The sequence below is a fragment of the Pan troglodytes genome, chromosome 13 (genome assembly GCF_028858775.2).
Source record: "Pan troglodytes isolate AG18354 chromosome 13, NHGRI_mPanTro3-v2.0_pri, whole genome shotgun sequence".
NCBI lineage: Eukaryota > Metazoa > Chordata > Mammalia > Primates > Hominidae > Pan > Pan troglodytes.
The window spans coordinates 80,372,975-80,389,263 of record NC_072411.2 but is presented as its reverse complement, the minus strand read 5'-3'; the positions used below and the strand labels follow the sequence as shown (position 1 = coordinate 80,389,263).

Here is a 16,289-nt window from a genome sequence, read left to right as displayed (position 1 = left end):
GTATTTCCTTATTTGAGAAAGGTATTTATAAAAGTGGAAATTTTTAGCATAAAATAGAGTGGCTGAATTACAGGGGGAAAATGGCAGGATCACAAGGGATTCACGATCTATTGATTTATGTGCTACATTCTGTCATCATCAATTTAAAGGTAATAACTTGATAGCTGGATTACATTAATCCTGCTGGTAGCTCTAAAAGCAAGCTCTTCATCCATTTTAAAATAACGCTTCCAAAAAACTTCATGCAATAGTCATAGAAAAGTTCTTTTGTTTCTTTGCCTAGCATAGAGAATTTGTGTGTCTGTTGAAAATATGTAGTTTCAATGGAGGCTTAAAAATTTTTTAATTGTGTATGTATTTAAGGTATATAGTATGATGTTATAAGATACATATAAGTAGTAAAATGGTTAGCTTTAAACAATTTATTGTGTATATATTTAATGTATACAACATGATGTCATAAGATACATATATGTAATAAAACGGTTACTGTGGTGGAACAAATTAACATATCCATCGTCTTATCCATTTCCCGCCCCCGCACCGCGCTGTGGCAAGAACAGCTATAATCTACTAATTTAGCAAAAGTCCTGAATATAACACACTATTATTAACTATAATCTTCACAATGTAGATTAGATCTTTCTACTTGTTCATCCTACACATTTGCTACTTTGTATCCTTTGACCTACATCTTCCCTCCACTGCCACCCTGGTAGTCACTGTTTTATTCTCTCTCTATATATACTTGACTTAAAAAAAACAAAAAGGTTCCATATATAAGTGAGATCATGCAATACTATTTTCTGGGTCTGGCTTCTTTTTTTTTTTGAGACAGAGTCTCACTTTGTCACCCAGGATGGAGTGCAGCGGCACAAGCCACTCATTACAACTTCCGCCTCCTGTGTTCAAGCAATTCTCGTGCATCAGCCTCTTAAGTAGCTGGGATTACAGGCATGCACCACCACGCCTGGCTAATTTTTGTAATTTTAGTAGAGACGGGATTTGCCATGTTGGCCAGACTGCTCTCAAACTCTTGGCCTCAAGCAATCTGCTCACTGCAGCCTCCCAAAGTGCTGGTATTACAAGTGTGAGCCACTGTGCCTGGCCAAGTCTGGCTTATTTCACTTAGCATAATGTCCTTCAGGCCCATCCATGCTATGGCAATTGGCAGGATCGCTTCCTTTTTGAAGGCTGAATAATACTCCACTGTGTATATGTATACCACAGTTTCTTTATCCATTTGTCCACTGACAGATACCTGGGTGGTTTCCACTTCTTGGCTATTGTGAATAATGCTGCAATGAACATGTGAGTGCAGATAACTTTACAATAGGGTGATTTCATTTCCTGTAGATATATGCCCAGAAGAGGGACTGCTGGGTCATATGGTAGTTCTATTTTTAATTATTTTAAGAATCTCTGTACTGTTTTCCGGTGTATATGGCTGCACCAATGTACACTCCCAACAACAGTGTACAAAGGTTTCATTTTCTCCACACCCTTGCCAACATTTGTCTCGTCTTTTTAATAGCTATCCTAACAGATGTGAGGTGGTGGCGCATAGTGGTTTTGATTTGCATTTCCCTAATGATTAGTGATACTGATCACCTTTTTATGTACTTGTTGGTCATTTTTATGTCATCTTTGGAGAAGTGTCTACTCAGATCCTTTGCTCATTTTAAAATCAGACTATATGTTTTCTTTTTAAAAACATTTTTATTTATTTAATTTTTTTATGAGACAAGGTCCCACTCTGTTGTCTATTGTGGAGTGCAATGGCGTGATCATAGCTCACTGTAACCTCTAACTCCTGGGCTTAAGTGATCCTCCCACATCAGCCTCTCGAGTAGCTAGGACTACAGGCACACATTAACATGCCTGGCTAATTTTTTTAATTTTATTTTTTGTGGAGATGGAGTCTCACTATGTTGCTCATGCTTGTCTCGAATTCCTGGCCTCAAGCAAAGGTTATATGTTTTCTTCCTATTGAGTTGTATGAGTTCTTTATACATCCTGGATATTAACCCCTTATCTGATACATGGTTTGCAAATATTTTTTCCCATTCTGTAGGTTATCTTTTTCTTTTGTTGATTGTTTTCTTTGCTGTGCAGAAGCTTATTTTTAAAAATTTACATGACAAGCTTTTTAGTTTGAAATTTTCCATTTATTTATTTTTGATTTTTTAGCCTGAATTTTTGGTGTTATATTTAAGAAATCCATTGCCAAGAACAATGTCAAGGAGCTTTTGCTCTACGTTTTCTTCTAGGAGTTTTATAGTTTCAGGTCTTACATTTAGGTCTTTTATCTATTTTTAGCTCACTTTTGTGTATGGTGTAAGATAAGGGTCCAATTTCATTCTTTTACATGTGGAAATCTGGTTTTCTTAGCATCTTTCATTGAACAAACTATCCTTTTCTCATTGTGCCTTTTTGGTGCCTTTGTTGAAAATTAGTTGATCGTATATGTTTGGATTTATTTTGGGGCTCTCTTTTCTGTTCCAGAGGTCAATGTATCTGTTTTTAAGCCAATACCATACTATTTTGATTACTATAGCTTTGTAATATAATTTTAAATCAGGAAGCATGATGTTTTCAACTTTGTTGTTTTCCCCCCAGGTTGCTCTGGTTATCAAATTCTTTTGTGGTTCCATGTGAATTTTATTTATTTTTTAAATTTTTTTATTTTAGTTTAAATTCTAGGGTACATGTGCACAATGTGCAGGTTTGGTACATAGGTATACATGTGCCATGTTGCTTTGCTGCACCCATCAACTCATCATTTACATTAGGTATTTCTCCTAATGCTATCCCTCCCCCAGCCCCTCACCCCTGGACAGGCCCCAGCGTGTGATGTTCCCTGCTGTGTCCAAGTGTTCTTGTTATTCAATTCCCACCTATGAGTGAGAACAGGCGGTGTATGGTTTTCTGTCTTTGTGATAGTTTGCTGAGAATGATGGTTTCCAGCTTCATCCATGTCCCTGCAAAGGACATTAACTTATCCTTTTTTATGGCTGCATAGTATTCCATGGTGTATATGTGCCACATTTTCTTAATCCAGTCTATCATTGATGGACATTTGGGTTGGTTCCAAGACTCTGCTGTTGTGAATAGTGCCGCAATAAACATATGTGTGCATGTGTCTTTATAGTAGCATGATTTATAATCCTTTGGGTATATACCCAGTAATGAGATTGCTAGGTCAAATGGTATTTCTAGTTCTAGATCCTTGGGGAGTCACCACATGGTTTTTCACAATGGTTGAACTAATTTACACTTCCACAAACAGTGTAAAAGCGTTCCTATTTCTCCACATCCTCTCCAGAACCTGCTGTTTCCTGACTTTATAATGATGGCCATTTTAACTGGCATGAGATGGTATCTCATTGTAGTTTTAATTTGCATTTCTCTGATCACCAGTGATGATGAGCATTTTTTCATGTGTCTGTTGGCTGCATAAATGTCTTCTTTTGAGAAGTGTCTGTTCATATCCTTTGCCCACTTTTTGATGGGATTGTTTTTTCTTCTAAATTTGTTTGAGTTCTTTGTAGATTCTGGATACTAGCCCTTTGTCAGATGGGTAGATTGCAAAAATCTTCTCCCATTCTGTAGGTTGCCTGTTCATTCTGATGGTAGTTTCTTTCGCTGTGCAGAAGCTCTTTAGTTTCATTAGATCCCATTTGTCTATTTTGGCTTTTGTTGCCATTGCTTTTAGTGTTTTAGTCATGAAGTCCTTGCCCATGCCTATGTCCTTAATAGTATTGCTAAGGTTTTCTTCTAGAGTTTTTACAGTTTTAGGTCTAACGTTTAAGTCTTTAATCCATCTTGAATTAATTTTTGTATAAGGTGTAAGGAAGGGTCCAGTTTCAGCTTTCTACATATGGCTAGCCAGTTTTCCCAGCACCATTTATTAAATAGGGAATCCTTTCTCCATTGCTTGTTTTTGTCAGGTTTGTCAAAGATCAGATGGTTGTAGATGTGTGGTGTTGTTTCTGAGGCCTCTGTTCTGTTCCATTGGTCTATGTATCTGTTTTGGTACTAGTACCATGCTGTTTTGGTTACTGTAGCCTTGTAGTATAGTTTGAAGTCAGGTAGCATGATGCCTCCAGCTTTGTTCTTTTTGCTTAAGATTGTCTTGGCAATGTAGGCTCTTTTTTGTTTCCACATGAACTTTAAAGTAGCTTTTTCCAATTCTGTGAAGAAAGTCATTGGTAGCTTGATGGGGATGGCATTGAATCTATAAATTACCTTGGGCAGTGTAGCCATTTTCACAATATTGATTCTTCCTATCTATGAGCATGGAATGTTCTTCCATTTGTTTGTGTCTTCTTTCATTTCATTGTGCAGTGGTGTGTAGTTCTTGAAGAGGTCCTTCATATCCCTTGTAAGTTGGATTCCTAGGTATTTTATTCTCTTTGAAGCAATTGTGAATGGGAGTTCACTCATGATTTGGCTCTCTGTTTGTCTGTTATTGGTGTATAGGAATGCTTGTGATTTTTGCACATTGATTTTGTATCCTGAGATTTTGTTGAAGTTGCTTATCAGCTTAAGGAGATTTGCGGTGGAGGCAATGGCGTTTTCTAAATATACAATCATGTCATCTGCAAACAGGGACAATTTGACTTCCTCTTTTCCTAATTGAATACCCTTTATTTCTTTCTCTTGCCTGATTGCCCTGGCCAGAACTTCCAACACTATGTTGAATAGGAGTGGTGACAGACGGCATCTGTGTCTTGTGCTGGTTTTCAAAGGGAATGCTTCCAGTTTTTGCCCATTCAGTATGATATTGGCTGTGAGTTTGTCATAAATAGATCTTATTATTTTGAGATATGTTCCATCAATACCTAGTTTATTGAGAGTTTTTAGCATGAAGGGCTGTAGAATTTTGTCAAAGGCCTTTTCTGCATCTATTGAGATAATCATGTGGTTTTTGTCATTGATTCTGTTTATGTGATGGATTACGTTTATTGATTTGCATATGTTGAACCAGCCTTGCATCCCAGGGATGAAGCTGACTTGAACGTGGTGGATAAGCTTTTTGATGTGCTACTGGATTCGGTTTGCCAGTATTTTATTGAGGATTTTTGCACTGATGTTCATCAGGGATATTGGTCTAAAATTCTCTTTTTTTGTTGTGTCTCTGCCAGGCTTTGGTATCAGGATGATGCTGGCCTCATAAAGTGAGTTAGGGAGGATTCCATCTTTTTCTTTTGATTGGGATATTTTCAGAAGGAATGGTACCAGCTCCTCTTTGTACCTCTGGTAGAATTTGGCTATGAATCCGTCTGGTCCTGTACTTTTTTTGGTTGGTAGGCTATTAATTATTGCTTCAATTTCAGAGCCTGGTATTGGTCTATTCAGAGATTCAACTTCTTCCTGGTTTGTCTTGGGAGGATGTATGCGTCCAGGAATTTATCAATTTCTTGTAGATTTTCTAGTTTATTTGCGTAGAAGTGTTTATAGTATTCTCTGATGGCAGTTTGTATTTCTGTGGGTTTGGTGGTGATATCCCCTTTATCATTTTTTATTGCATCTATTTGACTCTTCTCTCTTTTCTAATTTATTAGTCTTGCTAGCAGTCTATCAATTTTGTTGATCTTTTCAAAAAACCAGCTCCTGGATTCGTTAATTTTTTGAAGGGTTTTTTTGTGTCTCTATCTCTTTCAGTTCTGCACTGCTCTTAGTTATTTCGTGCCTTCTGCTAGTTTTTGAATTTGTTTGCTCTTGCTTCTCTAGTTCTTTTAATTGTGATGTTAGGGTGTTGGTTTTTGGATCTTCCTGCTTTCTCTTGTGGGCATTTAGTGCTATAAATTTCCCTCTACATACTGCTTTAAATGTGTCCCAGAGATTCTGGTAAGTTGTGTCTTTGTTCTCATTGGTTTCAAAGAACATCTTTATTTCTGCCTTCATTTCGTTAATTACCCAGTAGTCACTCAGAAGCAGGTTGTTCAGTTTCCATGTAGTTGTGCGGTTTTGAGTGAGTTTCTTAATCCTGAGTTCTAATTTGATTGCATTGTGGTCTGAGAGACAGTTTGCTGTGATTTCTGTTCTTTTACATTTGCTGAGGAGTGCTTTACTTCCAATTATGTGGTCAATTTTAGAATAAGTGTGATGTGGTGCTGAGAAGAATATATATTCCATTGATTTGTGGTGGAGAGTTCTGTAGATGTCTATTAGGTCTGCTTGGTGCAGAGCTGAGTTCAAGTCCTGGATATCCTTGTTAACCTTCTGTCTCTTTGATCTGTCTAATATTGACAGTGGGGTGTTAAGTCTCCCATTATTATTGTGTGGGAGTCTAAATCTCCTTGTAGGTCTCTAAGGACTTGCCTTGTGAACCTGGGTGATCCTGTATTGGGTGTATATATATTTAGGATAGTTAGCTCTTTTTGTTGAATTGATCACTTTACCATTATGTAATGGCCTTCTTTGTCTCTTTTGATCTTTGTTGGCTTAAAGTCTGTTTTATCAGAGACTAGGATTGCAACCCCTGCTTTTTTTTTGCTTTCCATTTGCTTGGTAGATCTTCCTCCATCCCTTTATTTTGAGCCTATGTGTGCCTCTGCACTTGAGATGAGTCTCCTGAATACAGCACACTGATGGGTCTTGACTCTTTATCCAATTTGCCAGTCTGTGTCTTTTAATTGGGGCATTTAGCCCATTTACGTTTAAAGTTAATATTCTTATGTGTGAATTTGATCCTGTCATTATGATGTTAGCTGGTTATTTTGCCTGTTAACTGACGCAGTTTCTTCATAGCATCAATGGTCTTTACAATTTGGCATGTTTTTGCAGTGGCTGGTACCAGTTGTTTCTTTCCATGTTTAGTGCTTCCTTCAGGAGCTCATGTAAGGCAGGCCTGGTGTTGACAAAATCTCCCAGCATTTGCTTGTCTGTAAAGGATTTTATTTCTCTTTCTTATGAAGCTTAGTTTGGCTGGATATGAAATTCTGGGTTGAAAATTCTTTAAGAATCTTGAATATTGGCCTTCACTGTCTTCTGGCTTGTAGGCTTTCTGCCGAGAGATCCACTGTTAGCCTGATGGGCTTCCCTTTGTGGGTAACCCGACCTTTCTCTTGGGCTTCCCTTAATATTTTTTCCTTCATTTCAACTTTGGTGAATCTGACAATTATTTGCCCTGGGGTTGCTCTTGTTGAGGAGTATCTTTGTGGCACTTTCTGTATTTCCCGAATCTCGATGTTGGCCTGCCTTGCTAGGTTGGGGAAGTTCTGGATAATATCCTGAAGAGTGTTTTCCAACTTGGTTCAATTACCCCATCACTTTTAGGTACACCTATCAAATGTAGATTTGGTCTTTTCACATAGTCCCATACTTCTTGGAGGCTTTGTTCATTTCTTTTCACTCTTTTTTCTCTAACCTTGTCTTCTTGCTTTATTTCATTAATTTGATATTCAATCACTGATACCCTTTCTTCCACTTGATCGAATCAGCTACTGAAACTTGTGCATGCATCACAAAGTTCTTGTGCCATGGTTTTCAGCTCCATCAGGTCATTTAAGGTCCTCTCTACACTATTTATTCTAGATAGCCATTCGTCTAACCTTTTTTCAAGGTTTTTAGCTTCCTTGTGATGGGTTAGAACATGCTCCTTTAGCTCGGAGAAGTTTGTTATTACTGACCTTCTGAAGCCTACTTATGCCAACTCATCAAAGTCATTCTCCATCCAGCTTTGTTCCATTGCTGGCAAGGAACTGTGATCCTTTGGAGGAGAAGAGGTGCTCTGGTTTTTAGAATTTTCAGCTTTTCTGCTCTGGTTTCTCCCCATCTTTGTGGTTTTATCTACCTTTGGTCTTTGATGTTGGTGACCTACAAATGGGGTTTTGGTGTAGATGACCTTTTTGTTGATATTGATGCTATTCCTTTCTGTTTGTTAGTTTTCCTTCTAACAGTCAAGTTCTTCAGCTGCAGGTCTGTTGGAGTTTGCCGGAGGTCCACTTCTGACCGTTTGACTGGGTATCAACAGCGGAGGCTGCAGAACAGCAAATATTGCTGCCTGATCCTTCCTCTGGAAGCTTCGTCTCAGAGAGGCACCCACCTATATGATGTGTCTGTTGGCCCTTACTGGGAGGTGTCTCCCAGTTAGGCTACATGGGGGTCAGGGACCCATGTGAGGAGGCATTCTGTCCATTCTCAAAGCTCAAATGCCATGCTGGGAGAACCACTGCTCTCTTCAGAGCTATCAGACAGGGATGTTTAAGTCTGCAGAAGTTGTCTGCTGCCTTTTTTTCAACTATGCCCTGACCACAGAGGTGGAGTCTATAGAGGCAATAGGCCTTACTGAGCTGCAGTGGGCTCCGCCCAGTTCGAGCTTCCCGGCTGCTTTGTTTACCTACTTGAGCCTCAGCAATGGTGGATGCCCCTCCCCCAGCCAGTCTGCCGCCTCGCAGTTCGATCTCAGACTGCCGTCCTAGCAGTGAGCAAGGCTCCATGGGCATAGGACCCACCAAGCCAGGCACAGGAGAGAATCTCCTTGTCTGCTGGTTGCTAAGACCTTGGGAAAAGTGCAGTATTTGGGTGGAAGTGTCCCATTTTTCCAGGTACAGTCTGTCATGGCTTCCCTCGGTTAGGAAATGGAAATCCCCTGACCCCTCATGCTTCCTGGGAGAGGTGACGCCCTGCCCTGCTTTGGCTCACCCTCTGTGGGCTGCACCCACTGTCTAACCAGTCCCAGTGAGATGAACCACGTACCTCAGTTGGAAATGCAGAAACCACCCATCTTCTGCATTGATCACACTGGGAGCTGCAGAATGGAGCTGTTCCTATTCTGCCATCTTGGAATGGAGTGCCCATGTGAATTTTATTATTGTTTTTCCTATATCTTGGAAGAGTGCCATTAGCATTTTGATAAGAATTATATTGAATCTGTATATTTCTTTAGGTAGTATGAACCTTTTTTAGCTGTTATTTTAGGTTTGGGGGTAATATGTGAAGGTTTGTTACATAGGCAAACATGTGTCATGGAGGTTCATTGTACAGATTATTTCATCACTCAGGTATTAAGCCCAGTACCCAATAATTATCTTCTCTGTTCCTCTCCCTCCTCCCACCCTCCACCCTCAAATAGGCTCCAGTGTTTGTTGTTTCCTTCTTTGTGTTCATAAGTTGTTATCATTTAGCCCCCACTTGTAGTGAGAACACGTGGTATTTGGTTTTCTGTTCCTGCGTCAGTTTGCTGAGGATAATAACCTCTAGCTCCATCCATGTTCATGCAAAACATGTGATCTTGTTCTTTTTTTATGGCTGCAAGTATGAACATTCTAACAACATAACTTTTTGATCCATGAGTATGGAATATCTTTCATTTATTTGTGTCCTCTTTAATTTCTTTCACCAATTTTTTTTATAGTTCTCAGTGTACAGGTCTTTCAACTCCTTGCTTAAGTTTATTCCTAAGTATTTTATTTTATCATAAATAGGATAGATCTTGATTTCTTTTTTAGCTATGTTGTTATTCGTGTATAGAATAACAGGGTTTTGTATGTTCATTGTATATCCTGCAACTTTAATGAATTCATTCATTAGCTCTAACAGTTTCTTGGTGGCATCTTTTGGGTTTTCTACACATAGGATCATGTCATCTGCAAATAGAGATCATTTTACTTCTTCCTTTCTGATTTGGATACCTTTTATTTCTTTTTGTTGTTTAATTGCTCTTGATAGTACTTCCAGTACCATGTTGAACAGAAGCAGGAGGAGTGGGCCACCTTGCCTTGTACCAGATCTTAGAGGAAAAGCTTTCCATTTCTCCCCACTAAGTGATGTTAGGTGTGTGTTTTTAATAAAGGACCTTTATTATAATATATTGAGAAACTTTCCTTCTATACCTAAACCATTAAGAGTGTTTTTTTAATCAAGAAAGAGTACTGAACTTTGACAAATGCTTTTTCTGCAAATGACATGATTATGTGGTTTTTGTCTTTCAGTTGGTTAATGTGATGTATCATTCAACAGAAGCCTTAAAACTCTGTTGATGCTTGGATTTCCTGGAAGCTTCAGAATTGCAACCAAATACACAAAGTTTTCCTGGGGCTGCCTTCCAAAGTACCATCTCCCCTTAGCAGCTGTGCCATACTCATATATTCAACTCACACATCTGTGGTCACACTCTACCTTTTGCACCTCCTTCCCCAAAGTAGAAGTTACTGGCTATAAATCTATGCTGTTACATAAACAAATTAATATTGCTCTAGTCTAATATCATAATTAATATCCAGCTAAGAAATGCAATGAACATACACCAGGAGTAAAATGGCAGGTAAGAGAGAGCTGGCCTTACAGAAGAGTCTCAATTGAGAAATCTAAGGGGTTTAGCTTAATTGTTTTTAGAATCATAGAATTAATGAAATCTGACAGCATATTTTTGCGGATGGTTTGAGATTGCAAATGTTGGCTGATTCAACATTTCCAGAGATCTTCAGTGTGCCCCCTTCTTTTCCACCAGGCTGTTGAGTCTCAGGGAGGCACCTGAGGTGTTCTATTTAACATATTTGTGACGAAAAGCAATACAATGTTTATCTCTCTCTAGAAGATTTTAAAAGACAATGCCTGAGAAGATACTATCTTAAGAACAAACTTGAGTGGCTGAAAGTTCAATACTCTAGCAGTAAAGGGAGCCTAGACTCTTCTTGTTAAACATTGACAGGACTGCTCAGTCCATCTACTCTCCACTATCCTGCTTATTTACCATACCCTACTCTCTGCGGCTGATTATAACAATTTAATTTATACAACAAGCCTCACTGAAAATTTAACATAAAGAAGAGGCTCAAATGTGGGATCAATTTCCCCTCAAATCTGAGCTGGCCTATGGTGCTTTGACCAATAGAATACAATGGAAGTAGAAGGCTGCACCAGTTCCAGAGCTGGCCTTGAAGAGGACGTGCAGCTTCCACTACCAGGCTCTTGGAACCCTAAGCTGCCATGGAGAGGAAGGGGGCACAGTTGTGTGCAGCCTTCCAGCTGTCGTGCCAACGTGCTAGGCACAGGAGGGAAGCTACCTTGCGTCTTTCAGCCCAGCTCAGCCTGCAGCCGAATCCCAGTGACTGGGGCTAGTCAAAGACATCTGGCACAGAGGCTTTGCTGCTTAGCTGAGCCCTGCCTGAATTCCTGACCCACAAATTGTAAAGTCCAATACATGAGTGTTATTTAATAAAAAAAGAAATAAACAGAATCTAAAGAGAACCAATAAATACGTATTAAATGATAACTGAGAGACATTGAAAAAAATGTTGAGTAGTAGTATCTTGCCAGATTGTGTACAATAACTTTTTATCCCCAACCCCATAGCACTTTCTTTCTTTAGTCAAAACTGTAAACCTGTGATGTGTGATCTTCCAACAGGCAAGCATCATGTCCTGTTGCATTTTTGTATATAGAACTTCAACCACTATATCCAACCATTTAATCTTTCTATCATTACCACAAAGACAAAGATAAAAGAACAAAGGATAATCTTTCATCAAAGAAGAGAGCTTCTTTAAAGGGCGCATTATTTTTGTTCTTACCTTTCTGTGCGATTAGACAAAATTCTTCTTGCAGCTTTGTATAATCTGTTGAACTTTCCAGAGGGTCAGTGAGGTGGCTAGGGGGAGTCTGAAATTCAATATCCGCACAAAGGTTGGGGTTGGAGGAATGCAAGCGAACTGGTGACATGGTAGCACTGAAAGGAACCTGAAAGGGGAAGATACAAATTATTAAAGAGCAACAGTGCATTGTTTCACATTCTCCCACACAGAAAAGACCTCTCCCATTCTTCAAAATAATAGATTCCTCTCTGATAACACACTTGGAGACACTCAGTACTCATTTATTTTGCAGGCAGTTGGGGTGGGAAGAGGGAGTCTCATTTTCCATTGTTGATTTAGAACTGCCACAGACTCACCAATTTTTCACTGCTACAGAGAGAAATAACTATAGAATGACAGGAAGAAAAGACATAATCCCAAGCAAGCTTAAACTCTGAACTCATACTTGCACCTCAAAAATAACTGGCAGAAAAACAGCAGTCTGAACTGTGATGTAGCTGACCTTCTCTTACAGTCTGGACTATCTGATCCTGGAGCAGGATCTTACTAAACCTGTGAAAATTCAAGAGATGCATATACTGGAAGATTCACTTACTCTGTAGCCGTTAAATAAAAAACAAATCAGGCTTAACAGGAAATACAGTAATGGCTTAAAGAGACTCATACTTATTTTGGAAACTGACTTATTAAAATCTGTATTAGTAAACGAAATATATATGATATAAATCACTGTGGTTTACCTTTGTATGTTACACACAACTCTATTACATATATGCACATGGCTCATGAACCAGCCAATACTGAGAAGCAGTAAGTAGAAAAAGTCATATTACTATAGATTTTTCCACATGGCTAGAGGTACTTCCTTGCCCAGGCTGGATATGGACTAGGTTCCTGATTGGTGGAGGCAAAGCACCTTTTCCTCCCCTTTAAGAAGGCTTTACCTGAACATTACAAATGTTAGCCAAACATTCCTGGAAAAGGAAAATACCAATTCTTCCTGCAAATCAGATCACAAACAACTTTTCCCTATTTCTTACTGCAAAGACGTGCATTCAATTATCTTCAAGAACCAGACTCTTAGACTCCACCACAAGTTGAAATTTTGTGTAACTGATAGGATAATTCACACCCCCTGGCTAACAGGGAATGTGCTGTGGGAGGAAGGAACCATTACCTTCTGATGGATATGTATGTCAGGACCTCTTCTTTTTTAATTTTTTGGTTTTTGCTTTAAACTTCCTATTTGGTGAGAGAAAGGGGGGGGAAGGAGAAGAGGGCACTTTTTCTCCGAGGATTTAGAGGACACATGGAAGAGATGGAAAGAATCAAAATATCTGGCCTGAGCTGCAGGTTGAGGGCAGTTGAGACAGAGCGTCCTTCTGATGCAGCATTGTCCTGGCAGGGATTTATTTCTCTTAAAAGATATCCAGGACTTACTGGGGAAGAAAGTGAGCATGAAGCTTTCCCTTCCCCCAAATTCAGCTAAGCTAAGCATGCTAATATATGTTATTTGAATCATTTGGTATCTGGAGTTATCAAAGGAACCCTACCTCATCTTCTTTGGAGAACTTGGCTACACTGGGCTGGGAGATGATTGTTAAACAGCTTGTTTATCAATATTATCAGGCTGAAAATTTCTGGCTATTCTAGATTTGAGACCCAGAAGTGGCCAATAAGCCATTTAAGAAAATGGAGTGCTGGGGTTCAATACTCTGCTGGAATCCTGTCCAGGTAACTTAATAATAACAAGGACTGAGGACCTTTTAGGATACCTACAAAGGAATGGTATTTATGTGGCAGAATGTCAGAAGACAGAGAAAGGAAGTTCAGACCCTAACTGTGGTGATGCTCAATCTAGAAAGAGCAGTCAGCCCATTGAGGGACACAGACTCCATGGAAAAGTTGCTGGAGATTAGGATGTCATGGGGAGAGACTGTGAGTGGAAAAAATAGGTAGATCTGGGAGTTTTCGGAATTAATGGTACAGTTTTCTGATATAAGGAACTAGAACAACATTAAAAAAAATAAATGCGGGTCTTTGGTAATATGTTGAGGATCATGGAAAAGGATTTTATCTGCATTCAGGTGCCCTCAACACTCCGAGGACTCACATGGCTTGGAAGAGGAGTCTCTTCCTCTAGCGGGTGAGGAATGGGGTCATGAGAGTTGGCGGGAAGCTTGTATAGGAGGCCATTATGCAGTGAAAACCCAGGGAGTCCAGGAAGGACCCAGACTTGTCCCTGAGATAAATTATTATTTCTCTATTAAATGTTGGAGTCAGATGCTGAGAAGAAAAACGTAAGTTACAAATTTATATTTTGAACACAATGGAAACTTAAATTGGCTATTAAAACAGTAAAAGTGGTTTTGCATATTACCCACAGGGAAAGAGACTTGAATGTTCCATTCAAATTGCAATCAGATGGTTCCCTAGGAAATTGAGAACTAATTTTCATATACTTCTGACTGAAAATGTTTATATATTGGTATACTTTTTTTTGTTAAAAAGAGGTACGTGGAATGGGCCATTTTAATTGAGGAATTCATGAAATGAAATTGAGAATACAAATTGGGATGTATTAATCTAACCCTAATTGAATATCTGTTCAGACTGGGGACTTATTTACTTAGCTTTTTATTTATCAATTTGGGTATTACAGGATTCAAAAATCTAAGTGGTAACTGGTTTCTCTGTCAGTGATGGTTGGAGTGGGAGCTGCCTACAGCTCTCCATGTTGATACCTGAGAACCCTCAACACTCAATTTGGGCCTTTCTACCCTGCGCAGGAAAGAAATCCAAGGCTTTCTTGAAGTCCTGTGAAAGGAGGGAAGCCTGATCCTAGAATATTCTGGTAGTAAGAACTGAAGTTTGGAATGGGGACATTAGGAGATGCTCTTAAGTCCTGTCCATGAATAAGTCAAAAGTGAAATGAGTTGACAACGGAGTTGCTGACAGTGAAATTCAGCAACGGTAGACATGAAAGTCTACACAGTAGGTCTAAGATAGATACTATGCTTACAGGACTCATCGAGCCAGTGGGAAAAGTCTCCTGCTGTTGCTGTTCTGCACTATGTGTACAGGGATTCTTTGAGGGTACTGACTGCATTGGGATCCTCAGTGTTCTTCCATGGGAAAGAGCCAGTATTTCTCTTTTTCCAGTCTCCTGTTCTGTTGGGTCTGGCTGCTGCTGTGAGTTGGCTGTTCTGAATGCTAGTGCTAAGAGTCATCAAGAGTAAATTTCTGAAACATCTGCTAGATGTTGCTGCATTTTGGTATGGAGACAAAGCTATAGATCCTGGAGTAGCCAGTCCCCCTAGTTATTCCTGAATACCTTATTAAATGTTGCCAGTAGCTTTTCTTACTACATGCTGCGAAGTTTTTCTCATAACTTCTATAGTCACCCTGGGAGGTGGGCATTAATGATTTCTTCTTTTAAAGGCTTTTTCTCTTCTACTCTCAATTTTAAAATTATAAACCCATTCTACTCAAATAGGTGCTAATCTCAGTTTTATTATATTCACTGTATGTATCTGCAATTTAAAAGAATGAACACAGAAGAGACAGAATCACTTCTCTGCATGCCATCTTAGATGTATATTGCTTAAGAAAACAGTGTTTTCATAAAATGATGGACTGTTCCTTTCCATACTAAGTTGTTGTTCTCTCTCTAATAACCATGTGTATTTCTTAATTTTATAAACGGAAAATTACCTTTAATAATATTTAACTGATTATATATGCATCTATTGTCAGAATCTGTTACCACATCTGTGTCATGGGATTTATTCATCTGCATTTGAATACATGCATAAGATATACATGGACCATGAAAGCTATTTCAATAATTTGTTTGTTCAAATGTTTACAAAACTGTGAGTTTAAGAGTCAGTTCCCTAATAAATTCCAAGTCACTGGTTCATTTCATAATCAAAAGCAAATTTGTTTCTCAGTCTAGCTAAACACCCACATATAAGGCAAGAGCCAATTACTAATCATAAAGTAGAAAGCCACCCATCCTCATACCAGCATCCATTCTCCTGTAATGCAGCCAAAACTTTTTCATATTTTTTCAGCAATTCTAGTCTTAAAATACATTCCACCCTTAGTGACAGCAAGACTGCTGTTAATTAAGGAAATATTATCTAATAGCCAAAAAACTAAAATCTGTGATTGCTGTGAACTCAGTAATCTATATTTTAAGATGTTCATAGGTGCTCATGATTAAACAAATATTATAATTGGCTTTTATCCAGCAAGGAGTTCTTGTGTTTTGATAGTCTATTTTATATTCTGTAGACAAGTCATTCACTATCCATTTGCCTTATCTACCTCGATATGTTCTCTACTCTCCTTAAATCCATTCTATTTTCTCTCAGAAAAAAAAAACCTCTAGATATGGATTTAAATACCATAAAACTGTCTTTTTTTTGTCATTTCCACACTACAGTTTCTAATTTTCATGTCAATATTCTTTTCAGAAAACAATTTTCCCTTGCTAAGTGTAACTTGGGTAGCCATTTAGAGATGACAGCAAAATTCACCTTTTCTTACCCTCTCATTTCTTTATTCTCACATCCTTTTCAAATAGTCACACTGCTACGAAAAAAAGCACAATTTATGTCTGTAGTAACATGACTTTTCTTAGGAAAAGAGAAATCAGTTAGCAAAAGTTCCAATATCAGTATGGTAAAAAAGAAAAAAAAACAATATAATTTAAGGAAAGCTCACATCATGGGGCACTGT

The 16,289-nt window shown here is 38.6% G+C and overlaps 1 protein-coding gene across 22 annotated transcripts in view; it reads right to left on the bottom strand.

Annotated features, from left to right (window-relative positions):
- The window catches only part of OSBPL6 (oxysterol binding protein like 6), a 203,047-nt gene that overhangs the window by 35,217 nt on the left and 151,541 nt on the right, over positions 1-16,289 (bottom strand). For all 22 annotated transcript variants that reach the window (XR_010149800.1, XM_054679137.2, XM_054679143.2 and 19 more), the window contains one exon: positions 11,523-11,688. Coding sequence is in view for 21 of the 22 variants with exons in the window: in XM_054679137.2 (XP_054535112.1) it covers positions 11,523-11,688 (166 nt within the window). In the remaining variant the exon portion in view is untranslated. The remainder of the gene's footprint in view (positions 1-11,522; positions 11,689-16,289) is intronic.